This window comes from Candoia aspera, chromosome 5 (assembly GCF_035149785.1).
Source record: "Candoia aspera isolate rCanAsp1 chromosome 5, rCanAsp1.hap2, whole genome shotgun sequence".
Lineage (NCBI taxonomy): Eukaryota > Metazoa > Chordata > Lepidosauria > Squamata > Boidae > Candoia > Candoia aspera.
Window position 1 is genome coordinate 63,208,609 of NC_086157.1, and position 13,171 is coordinate 63,221,779.

Here is a 13,171-nt window from a genome sequence, read left to right on the forward strand (position 1 = left end):
CTATTAGATATTAACCAGTAATGAAAGTTAATAGTAAACAGAAAGTGCAGCAGTACACTTTGGAATAGTGTGGCATCCCGTACAGTTAAACACTTGAAAATATTTTTATTACGAAGTATTATATTTTTACAGGTGCTCCTGATTAACGAACTTGAATCAGCAATGCACCAGCTGTACAAACAGCGCGCCTCCCGCCTTGTCCAAAGACGACAAGATGATATTAAAGATGAATCTTCGGAGTTTTCAAGCCATTCAAGTCAGTCCATCTTGAAGGTTTTTATTATTCATTAAACAACCTTGTTTACATAGTTCAGTTTTAATATAAAGTGAAATTTCATAGTATGTCTTGGTTTAAATCTGGTAAAAGAAAATTGGATTAAAGAAATCTAGCTCATACTTTTAAAGTACTTTTCCCAGACTTTGTCTTACAGTGGCTGAAAATAGTAAAAAATTATTTAAAAGTTAGTAACTTACGTGACAATATACAATCTTATTCACTCCCTGAAAGTATTTCACAGAAGGTTATCTGAATCTGAAAATGATTAAGGCTATTCTGCTAGCAGTTTTCGTTTCAGTAATACTGGTTTCTGATGCTTAAAAACAAACACAAAAGGTACAGTTTGTCATATCTTTCTATTTTTAAACATTAGTGCTAACCTGTTTTGTTTTATATAAATTTATATTATACAATTTTGCTTGGACTAATTTTTAAAATAAATGTTGCAAAATATCCATTAAAAGTGAGTATAACCTTTCCAATAAAAGCTCATGCTTTCATTGATAGAAGACTGTTTCTTGGGCAAACTACATTTATCCAAGAATCCTCCCCTGTTTCAGAAATTTTATTGCTTTCATATGTGGCAAACAAGCATTAGATATCAAGTAGTGTTCGATTTCAATATTAATTGTCTTAACATCTACTGAAAATTTATTAATTCCTGTTGCTCATTAATATTATTCAACAGGATATGCAAAAACCTATTTTTCTTCTCTGCGAAAATGCTAAACACTATTTTAAAAATACAGACATAGACTTTATGTTAACAATACTTTTTTTAAGTATTCTGTTTACTAAAAGTTCTAAATGCTGTGATAAAACCTTTAAAACTTTGCTGATAACTTCAAAGACAGTCCAGTATTCCTAGTATCTATCTGAAAATAATAAGGAAATTCACTTTCCACTATTTTATCTATAGATGAGTGGATAAGGAGCAGTATAATCAAACTTATAGATGTATTGCACTTATATTGGTATTTGTTAAATACGTATGTGTATGCAACACTTACACACATAATAGTATTACATTTCCTTACAGAAGATAGAGTCCTAATTTCAGTGTTTGTCCTCTTACAGATAAAGCACTCATGGCACCAAACCTTGATTCTTTCGGGCGAGATAGAACCCTGTACCAAGAACATGTAAAAAGACGGACTGCAGAAAGGGAAGCTAGAAGGTAGAAAAGCATTAAGGGGGTTTCAAAGGGTGGTTCTTATTGTCTAGCAGTATCTGGAGAGCTACACATCCCATTGTCCTTGATCATTGGCTAACTCCCATCAGCTCCAGACAGCACAGAAGTTTGAAATGATACGGAGGGCTGCAGATTTTTATCCATTACAGTATACAATACGTTTTGGTGCTTAACTATTCCAAATGGTAACTGTCTTTAAGAAGAGTAATGTTTCCTTATGAATTTGCATAATGGGAGATAAATACACAATCAAAATTATATGTCAGTAGCCTCTTAGCTGGAATATTGCTTGGATCATGCACAGAATATATTGAAGCAGTTATTAGGGATGGAAAATTGCAGGTTGATATATGAATGGTCTCAGACTAATGGAAAAGGAGAAAATAATAAAACATTCAAAGATTATATTATTGCATAACAGGAATGCACAATTTTTTTGAGCTTTTGACTGACATTCTGGAGCCACACTTCAGAATACATTGGGACTAGAATAAAGAATTGGACAGAATCGTGACAAAATTTATTTTTTAATTAAATTTTTCCTGGGAGTAGCGTTAAAATTTGATTTGGTGGCAACAAAGGCTTTGAAGGACTGTTGGTTGTATATACCATTTATCAAGGTGGGTGGGTTAAGCATATTTCTGCTTCAGATGAAGAAGCCAAGGCATAACCTGTACAGTATTATATATCCTTTCTTACTAGGAAGTTACCTTCAACACAGCAACCACTCACTCATTCTTTTTAATAGAGCTCGTCGTAGACTTGCCAGAGAGCAATCTGGGAAAATGGCTGACCACCTTGAGGGTCTTTCTAGTGATGATGAAGAAACCTCAACAGACACAACGAACTTCAATATGGAGCGAGGTTAGATGATTCACCTTTATGATAGAAATCATAGCAATTTCTGAAACACAATGTTTTGTAGAAAAACGTTTTTGGGGATTATGGCATAGTTTAATATACTGTCTGAAGAAAAAAAAATTAAATTCTAGGTTACCATTATTACTTTAGTATTGGGCAGAGGTAATAGCTGTCCTTAGCTTGCTAACCACTGAAACATAAGATAGTATAGGATATGCTTCTTTTGTTCTCTTTCATAAATGACCATTGCAGGGAGCTAGAAGTACTCACTCTTGGCAGCAGCAAAAACCAGACTTACTGAAAAGTACCTTCCTTCTCTTCATGCTCTTAACTGAGTGCAGCTTTTTGTGAGTGGCTGTAAGGAAAGTAATGACAGGATACCTGTAGGCCTTCTTGAATTACATATTAAAAGTAGGATATGTAGTTTGATAAAAAATATATTTGCTTAGAGAGGGAGCTTGGTTAGAACCTTGCTTTCGTGAAGTAGTCTTTCAGATCATTATCATATCAGAATTGTTGGCAAGTGATTGTCCATAGAAAATAAATCACAAGATCCACCTCCAAATTTAATCACATACTTCAAGCAGACAGGTTAAATATTTCTTGTAAAACCATCTGGGAAAAATATAACAAAAATCTAATTGAATATATAAAGAAGCTACAATAAAGCATTCCAGTTGATCAGGATCTTCTTTTACATTTTCTTTGCTTGATTGATGTGGTTAGTAAATTAAGATTACAGAAGTATATCCCACAATAAGCCAGCAAAACAGGAGATTAACTCTTTAAAATAATAAAAACATTTCTATTCTAGATCGCATTTTGAAGGAGTCTAACAAAGTTTTTGAAGATGTGTTAGAAAACTTTTCCTCCATTGACTATATTAAGTCACAGTTTGAAGCCTGGCGTTCTAAGTATTTGTCTTCATATAAGGATGCTTATATTGGCCTTTGCCTACCCAAGCTGTTAAATCCTTTAATAAGACTTCAGTTACTTACCTGGAATCCTTTGGAGGTGAGAGAATGTTAAGGTGTATTCAGTCTGTTTAACAAGGTAGAATGTTAAGTAGAAATTAATAATATCATACATAAAATGATTCTTTATTGACAGGTTGTCTCTCTCAAGCATTAGATGGGACCTACAGTGTATATTACAGCTTCAATGGTTGATGTGCCATTTTAAAAGTATCATTTTAGCAGTCTAGCTGCTTGATAAGATGTACTTCACACCATCTGGACATTTATCAAGCAATTAGACTGCTAAAATAAACAGCTTCATCAGTGTACATGGAATATATTGATGGCATTGCAGTGAAGGAGACATATATCAGGAAAAGATTGATGGGTTCTGCAGTTTCAGATCTAGATATATTAACAAAATAGATCAAGAACGTGGGGGATGGAGGACTTTGGCCTTCCAGATAGTGCTGAATTACAACTTCAGTAGCCCAGCCAGGAAGGCCAGTGATGAGGAATGTAAGATTGTGATATTTTAAAAGCCATAGGTTTCTCTTCCATGAACAAGTAATAGAATCAAGTAGTGCTGACATTCAGGACATCCTGAGAGTGAAGCCCACAACCAAAAGATTTCCATTGGTGATTGGATAGGGTGTTTGTACATCTTGAATTTAAACACCCACTTGATATTTACAGCATTTATTTTAACAGGACAAATGCCAAGATTTTGAAAGTATGCTGTGGTTTGAATCCTTGCTATTTTATGGTTGTGAAGAATATGATCAGGAGAAAGATGATGCTGATGTTTCACTGTTGCCTACTATTGTTGAAAGAGTGGTTTTACCAAAATTAACAGGTACTCTGTATAGCACTTAATTGTTTTAAAAACAAATTTTGTGATTTTTCAAAATACATTTTTAATTGAGTTCTGAGACATACTACTTCTTCTTTGTTAGTATTGGCTGAAAATGTATGGGACCCCTTTTCTACAACCCAAACATCCAGGATGGTTGCTATTACCCAGAAACTAATTAATGGATACCCTACAGTAGTAAATGCAGAAAACAAAAATACACAGGTAACAAAACATTGCTTAACCATTTTCTCAGTTTCTGCCACAGATTCATTTTCTGCGTTGTTTCAAATTTGATGAAGTATTTTCTTACCATTAAGAGTAACACTGTCTTGTTGACTACAATTACGGACTGTAAATTCTTTGGTGTTGATATAAATTGTCAAACTGAAGTATAGTATACCACTTAGTCAAACATAGTTTGCTTTGTGCCAAGATATATTCAGCAGGGTAAAAATGATATTTCCATTTTGGTTTAAATGGTTAATAAACAAGATTTTATACGCGTTTTGGAATAGGAGTCAGAATATTTTCTTCAGATTATATGTTTTTATGTAAAAATAAAAGGGAATCATGGAGAGTTGACAGTTTTTTAAAATGCTTCCACTCATCACTTTTAATGTCTAAATAATATGCTCCTGTAATTGTGAAAGTAGAAGTCTTCAAATGAGTTCTGTAGTTTCTTAATAGAAAAGAATTCATGACTTCTATATTGCTTCAGCTACTGTTACTGAATTACCATAATTTCCATGATTGCTTCTCCTCCATGTTCCAAAACATACATTCAGATATAACATAGAAATTGTCCATTATGTTCCTGCTTCACATATGAGTAATTTGGGAAGAAAACAGAGCAGAGAGTAATTTAGTGGTTTGGATCTAACATTCGTGCAAGGGACTGTGACTAGACAACCCATGACCTCTTGGGTCATTGTTTCAGAAATATTTCCTTACCAATTTCTCAGTGCCTTCCCACAATGGTAGAGTTTATAATATACTGTCTTCACTGGAAAAGTTCTTAAAAATTCAGGAAGATACTCAGTGATGTATCTGCCTCGAAAATAGCCCATGTATTCCGACTGAACTGTATAGCACAAACATCAGGAGGTGACCACAGGAAATGTTTTGTGACATTTTGTATTATGTCATAAAATGTGTTATGATAATATTTATATCAAAATGTTTTATAAAATTTGCCAAATTTCAATTGCACGGGAGTCATGGGTCCCAGATTTTGGGCGCATTCTGTAAGTTAACCCACTTGAGGTGCCTTGGTCCAAAAATCGTTGCACTATGATGCACCGTTTTGCCCAGTTAAAGGTTACAGACAGACACAAGAGTTTTAGTAGTATATAGCTAGATTTCTCCAGAACGAAAAGGTGGGATATGTGTTGTGTGGTGATTAAAATATTGGACTAGGAGTGGGAAAACTCAGGTTCTAGTCTACACTCACCCATGGAAGCTCACTGGGTGATTTGGCCAGTCCCTCTTAACACAACTTGCTGCACAGGGTGTTGGGATGTTGGGAAATTGGAAGGAGGAAGTGCTATGAAAATATAAATCTAACAAACAGTTTTTTCTCCAGATTTGGGGGTGGGCAGGCAGAGTTATTGCAGGATGGTACACCTAGAGGAAGAAAGCAGCGAAGGCCTATTAAGTGAACAAAAATCAGTTTCAAAGTTGCAGGATCCAATCTGTTATTTATGGAAGCTGTGTTCAGTACATAGTGAGAATGGGTGCCAGTCTTAGATGAGGATTTTTACTTTAATTACTTCTAGTACCTTGTTGCTCAAAGAATTTCCATGAAGAACCTTCATGGAAAATAGTGAAAATAAAGTGGGTTCCTAATTGAGTTAAGTACAGCTAACATGCAGAAGAGTACTTGACTTAGTTTTATACTAAAATGCATTTTAAAATACTGTTTTAACATAATTTGTATTAAAATTGAACTTTCAGACTTTACTCAAAGCCCTCTTACTTAGAATGAGACGGACACTAGATGATGATGTGTTCATGCCACTTTATCCCAAAAGGTAAACTTGCTATTGTAGTTTGATTATTCAATTTCAGAACCATTTATCTTTGTAATAATTGTAACATGCGGACAACTCTTCTGTGCTATTGAAACATACTTTATATTTCAGTGTTTTAGAGAACAAGAACTCTGGTCCTTACTTGTTTTTCCAGCGCCAGTTTTGGTCTTCAGTTAAGGTAAACTAACAAAGAGATAAAGATAATCCCACTGACTTTCCCAAAGTGGATGAGTTAATTTGCTTGGATTTGTGGTGGAGTAGACAGGAACCCCACTACTTTTGAGATCTTATATCATTATGAAATTTAGTATGAATTGGACACAGAGGCTGTGATCCTGTAAAGTTATGTATGCAACCAAATTGTATCTTCTCAATTGTATCTTCTCAATTGTATCTTCCCTCCACATGGTGAAAAGGGCAATGAATCAATGTTATATGGGGGTTGATTGAGAATATTGAATAGGTAAAGAAGGTGGATTTGGGAATGACATTCTATACCTGAAACATGAAAAACTTTGTATAAAAGCATTTAAATTCAAGGTATAACCAGATCCAAAAGGTAACAGACACTTTTACAGAAATAGTTATTTCAGTCTTACTATTATACACTAAATTATCTGAAACCCAGTAGCTCCTTATTTATCACTTGTGGAACTTTATACTGGTTTTTTTTCCCCTTTCAATTCTGAATATCAGTTAGCACTTAGGTTAGTATTAAATAACCTAATTATATACGGTCTATGACCGTAATAGAGATTTGATTTGATAGGTTAGCATTAAAATAGGCAGCATCTCAGATACTCAAATTCTATCATGTTCTAATAATTTCATTTTACCTTTGGAAATAAATTACTGATTTAACCAGCCTATAATTTTATAATTGACCATTATAGAATTATAAATAATTCGAGTCACTTTACTACTGTGTTTTTGCTAGCAGATACTGATAATATTTCATGTTTTATAGCTGACCATTCCACACAAAAAAAGGGTTGTTGCTGGAAGAAAGAAGCTTTTTAAAAAATAAACAAGTGGGACATAGTCAATTGGATTGTAGCACATTGCTCTCCTTTTAGACTGTAGGCAGCTCTGAAAACATCCATTCTACTTTTGGCTGCTTGCTTTGTTCTTCAAGAAATACTTCATTTAAAATGTTTGTTTGTGTTTATAAATGATGTCAGCAAATGTTAATACAGGTCTACTACTTTGCTATTTATGTGAAATTTTTCATAGCTATTGGGAAACTTTCTGCAGTGGCATGGAATATTCTCCAACAAAACGTTACAAGAATTATCAATAGATGGTTTGCTAAATAGATACATTCTTATGGCTTTCCAGAATTCTGAGTATGGAGATGACAGCATTAAGAAAGCTCAAAGTGTAAGTTAATATGTTTTTAAATTTCATTTCATTTTTTTAAAAATTCCCTTTTCAGTCTGTTACCAATGTATTGAGAGGCAGTGTGTTGTAATAAGTAGAGTAGCAGGGATCTGAATATGAAAAATCTATTCAAATGCACATTTAATCATGAAGTTCATTTGTTAAACTAGACCAGGTCTTGATTTTCACCTTAAAATACAACAATGAGCCCAGTATATCCTATTTTCTGTCATTGGATGAAGAGCAAAACAAAAAAAAAAGTGTGTAAACTTCTATTTTACAACAGCAAAATTTCCTGATTTTCATTTCTAATCTAGCACTACTGTAAATAGTACAAAAACTAAAATTAACATGTTATGACTTTATATCTATGCTCTGCTGTTTATTCAAGATAAGCTCCCCAAGTGACTTATAATAAGATCCACTAAAAGTTTCAATACACTGGGAATAAATAGAAATATCTGTGGCAGATGTCTGGCCTCTGGCAGTTGATAATCTAGTCCATATTTCTCTGCTAAGGGTATGGGATGGGTAATACATGCATATGGACAGGGACCAGCTATTGCTAAATTGCTGGGGCATGGGTGGGCAACCTTCCAAGCAGTAAGAGTTACAGTTTGCTCTCCAAAGCAGCAAGGGTTACATGTGCTAGCACAGAAAAAGATGGAGTTATCCCCCCACCGAGTATATTTTGCATGGTTTGGAGGGATATAAGGAGGAGAAGGAAGCCTCTGGGAGGCAAAAAATGCCCATTTTTCCTTGAAAAGGCTCCCCAAATGACCCAAGTTCATGCTGGCAAAATTGTGTATCAAAATAGCCAAATTTCAGCTCCGCGATTTTAGGCCCTGCTGGGTGGGAGGTAGAACTGTCTGAATGGAAAGTGGAACATTTTGCTTCAGTTTCTATCCTTATTTGGAGAAAGATCCAAAAATCATAGCTGAAAATTGCCAATTTTGTTGTCAAATTTCAGTGGTGCAATCTTGGGAGTGCTGGAGGTAAGTGGGGTATTATGTGTTGCCTGCAGCTAAATGGACAGTTTATCTTCTCCGATGTTTTAATGCAGTGTTTCTCAACCTTGGTGGCTTGAAGATATGTGGACTTCAACTCCCAGAATTCCCTATGGCTAGCTGGGGAATTCTGGGAATTGAAGTTCACACAACTTCAAGCTGCCACGGTTGAGAAACACTGCTCTAATGTAATGCTGTATTATATTGCTAGTTACATGGAAATCAGCTTGCAATTAGTGTTTCTCTTCCTGTTCTATATTAAAGATTTAGTTAAATAATTTGGGGTGAACACTGAAGTTGACATTTCAAGGTATTACAGACAATTTCAGATTAAAATAAGCTGGCAAATATTGCTGCTGACTAGCATCAAACATTGTAGTTGGCCATATTTTTCAAAGTCTTCCCTTCTTGTGAACTATTCAAATAACCATTGTTTCAAGTTTATTGTGTTAACTCTATTCATAGGATTGTACTGTATTTTTAATCTTATTTTTAAAACAATCTTCTTTTTCTAGGTAATTAACTGCTTCCCTAAACCATGGTTCACTAATCTTAAAGGAAATAAGACAGTATCGCATCTAGAAAATCTCTGTAGATACCTTGTTCACCTTGCTGATACAATATACAGAAACAGCATTGGAAGCTCTGATGTAGAAAAAAGAAATGCAAGGTACCCTATCTTAAATAATGTTTTGCTGATTGGAATCATTCTATATAAGCAACAGAAGTATTTAAATATATTTAAAAGTATTTAAATATATTCAGTTATATTTATTATAGCATTTATTGAATGCAGTTCAAATGGCCTTTTGTCTCAATGAATGATCAAGATGATTTACAATAAACCCATAAAATCTGAAACTAAACAAAATAATAGAGGAAACTTTTTAAAATTAATGAGCAGCACTTATTATTTGTAATCTAAATAACAAAATATTTTGTATTGCTGTCTAAAAGCTAGTAACTTTGCATGAATATATATTTAGGGATAGTTTTGATTTAATGAATAAGATGTATATGTTCCTTTGCATAGGACAGTAAAAAACAGTCAGCTTAATCTTCCCCTAAGACAGGAGATTCACAACCAAAGCTTTTCAGATGTTCTTGTTTTAAGGCCCCACCACTATCATCTCTCTAGAAATCAGGTCGATAACAGTGTCTTAGATAAATGAACATAGAAAAGTTTGAGAGAGAGGAAAGAGTCTGTTTTTGGTATGTTAGCTCCAAGCTGTTAGGTCTTTTTAGGGATAAGAAAATCTTCTTAAATAGAGCCTGTAAATTAATGGGAAGCAAGTGAAGTTGTTTCGAGAATGGTGGGAGGTCCTGCAGTTTGCATTCGCTGCAGCTTCTAACTAAATACAAGGTAAGTAAGGCGGCAACCTTAATGTGGCCAAATAGGCATAGTTCCAGTCTCTCGTTCCATCCAGATAATGGTGCAGGATTTTCAAGAAGATCTTGGCATCAGTGGAGAGAGCGCTATGTATCATAACAAATTGATTCAACCTAAAACTCCAGTACTTACTAATTAGGATTTCATATAGATATTTAAACATGGAGAGCAAAACAGAGCGCTGTAGATCAAAGGATTGAAGAATAGTCTTCCTTCCAGGTACACTCTGCCAAGTACAGTCATTATAGCACCTCCAAGTCCCACCTCCTAGAAAGATGGCATGTCAGTTACTGAATCTTGCTGTTAGAAGCAGCATAACCAATAGGGATGCACTTCTCCTATTTCATTGTCATATGGTCAAAAACTGGGCAGAGTATTCAGAATTTTTTTAAAAATCAATAAAATCCCCAAGAGCCATATTTATAATTATTATTTATTAATTTTATACCACCAATGTTACCAGACTCAGTGGTTTACAGTACAACATAACATCATGTAGTAAAATCTCCACAGTACAAAACATTCCAATAACATAATAAAGGATTCAGCAAAATCTAAGTACCAGTATCAATAAATGTTTGTTGTTTTTATATTATTATACTGTTAACTTATGGCAACAATCATTCCCCAAAAGCCCTTCAGAAAGGCTTGATTTTCACCAACTTCTGAAAGCTCTTACCAAGGGGACCAGTCTAGTTCACAGGTGGAGGTTGTTCCAGAGTATTGGTGCCATGAACTAGAGGCAGTGCTTTTCTAGCCTTAGTTCCTCTCGCCTAATGAAATTGGGGCACCACTAGCAGTTTCTCCTGGGAGGACCATCTTGACAATTGATTCAGAATACAATAGGTGGTTCTGCAGGTATATTGGCATCACGCCATATAGGACTTTATAAGTCAACCACTTGTACTTTGAATTGCACCTGGAAAGCCACTGGTAATCAATATAGAGCCTGCAAGATTCGTATAATGTGATCATAGTGCCACGTGGCAGTCAATGAGCAGGTTGCTCATTTTGGACAAAGTATGATTTCTGGGTGATCTTCAAAACAATTTCATGTAGAGCATGAAAATGGCAGCAAATGTCAAAGCTGTTCTTTATTTGGTTCACACTTATTTGATGGGCCACAGTACTACTGATGCACCAGCTGTTAGCAGAGCTGCTTGCTTTTTCTTCAATATGTAAGTACTTTGTGGGCATGCATTTAAAATAAACTAGTACAAACAATTAAGCATGTTTAAAATTATAAACTTTTTGGAACAAATTGTTGTTGGAGGTATAATGCTGAATCTATTCTGAATTGTTCACCCCATAGTCATTGTAAGGAAAAGGCTTTGTGAGTGTCTTAAGTACTGTTGCATGATTTATTTTATTGCGTTGCATATTAGCCAAAAGATATACAGTATCTGTACTTTGTATGTTTTTTTTTTTAACAAACTGAATTTTTTGTTCTTTCTCTTTATAGGGAACATATAAAACAGATAATAAAACTTCTATCAAGTATTCGAGCACTGGACCATGCTGTTACAGTAGCAAATGATCATAATGTGAAAGAGTTAAAGAACTTAGGTGAAGGGAAATAAAATCGCATCAATTAATTCTACAATATAAAAACCATTCCTGAACTGTAATTTTGTACATATGTAAAGTTTTCTTAAATTGTAAACAATTGGTTGTTTTTAAGACTGCATTCTTAAATACTTCATATGTAATAGTGTTGATGTCTTTAAAAAAGTGAAAGCCAAGATTTTTCACGTGCATCTTGTTTACAAAAACTTTTATACTCCATGATGGCCATCTACTCAGTTAATTTCCCAGTAGTTAAGAAATTCTGTATGATAAAATGAATTAATAGATGATTTGCAAATATTTATACCTCCATAGTTAGGCGTTTGAAATGATACCTTTTAAAGTAAACTTTTTGTTTGCTGGATTTGGTCACAAATACATAATGTGTATGGCCTTGTGAGAGTAAACAAGTTTCCCAAATAATACTTTATGTTGTTAGAAGTATACATATTGATCATAAAGTAATATTCTTAATATTCAGGCAGTAAACCTGCAGCCACAGTTCGTTACCCAATAAATTATATCTCAGGTTAAATTATTTGTGCCATGTAAGCTAGATTCTTATTTTAGGAACAACACTGCTAAATTACAAGTATTAGAATTTTTTATAATTAACTCTTTGGAATGAATTTGCTCATAACATAATTTAGAATATTAGGGCTATCCCAAAATGCCCATAGGATTTTATCTCCTGGGATCATTCACTGAATATTCCAAAAGTTACTTGAGTTGTTTAATTTAAGACTAACTTTTTGGTTGTCATGGCCTGCTCCTAAGTTTAGTTTGAATTCAGAAGAATGTTGACACTGTAGATAGCCTTTTTGATCTTATCTTGATATATAGTCCTTTGTACCTGAGAAAACAAGTGGCCTACCAAATCATCATACTTTATCATGGTCTTGTCATGTGATGGGAAGAAAATATTAAATGTACAGTTTGTCTTTTGGACACTAAATAATTTTATGAATTCCTTACCCTGATTATTTTCAATCATAGCCCAAATGGTATCAAGCCTTTAGACCTACATACACCAATAAATTGCAGTTAGTATTATCATATTGATGGCAGACATTAGAATGCAATGTGGGCAATTTGCAGTTATTTCCATCCTGTCCTCCAAATCTGTTTAGAGAGGAAAAGTAAGGAAGAAATATGTTCCCATATTTCGTATGTGAATAAATAGAATAATATACCTGGGAATATGGAAATACAATCTATATTGATAAATTCTTGACATTATTTATGTTGGGTTGTCACACAGATTAGCAGTACCTGTTTAATCAGCCTCTCAGTATACTGAATGGGAAGGACAACTTTTAGTAATTTTCTTCTTTGCAACCCCTGCACTGCCTCCAGCATTTTTGAGCAGCAGAGGGATGCAGCTGGAAGGCAAACATATTCTAAGGGCTGACATACAATATTGCTGTCCCACTTCCTTTGTACAGTGCCATCAGAAGTCATCTGAATGCAAGGCTATCCTACTGTGCAGTTACATAACCAAATTCTGCTATGAGGAAAGAGGAAGAAATGGGAAACGTTCTTATGTAAAACTGAATAGTAGATATTTTTATCAAAATTTATTTTAGCACTACACAAACTAACATTAATGTTGAAATTTTGGAGGTAAATTATGTAAAGAGCTGGTGAAGCTAGATC

At 34.3% G+C, this 13,171-nt stretch overlaps 1 protein-coding gene across 1 annotated transcript in view; it reads left to right on the forward strand.

Annotated features, from left to right (window-relative positions):
- Positions 1-12,473, forward strand: part of PAXBP1 (PAX3 and PAX7 binding protein 1) — a 35,122-nt gene extending 22,649 nt beyond the window's left edge. Inside the window, exons 8-18 of the mRNA XM_063305424.1 lie at positions 133-256; positions 1,355-1,454; positions 2,218-2,333; positions 3,145-3,344; positions 3,998-4,142; positions 4,243-4,364; positions 6,096-6,172; positions 6,284-6,350; positions 7,406-7,552; positions 9,075-9,229; positions 11,412-12,473. Of these exons, the coding sequence (XP_063161494.1) occupies positions 133-256; positions 1,355-1,454; positions 2,218-2,333; positions 3,145-3,344; positions 3,998-4,142; positions 4,243-4,364; positions 6,096-6,172; positions 6,284-6,350; positions 7,406-7,552; positions 9,075-9,229; positions 11,412-11,529 (1,371 nt within the window). The 3' untranslated portion in view covers positions 11,530-12,473. The remainder of the gene's footprint in view (positions 1-132; positions 257-1,354; positions 1,455-2,217; positions 2,334-3,144; positions 3,345-3,997; positions 4,143-4,242; positions 4,365-6,095; positions 6,173-6,283; positions 6,351-7,405; positions 7,553-9,074; positions 9,230-11,411) is intronic.
- The last annotated feature ends 698 nt before the right edge of the window (positions 12,474-13,171 follow it).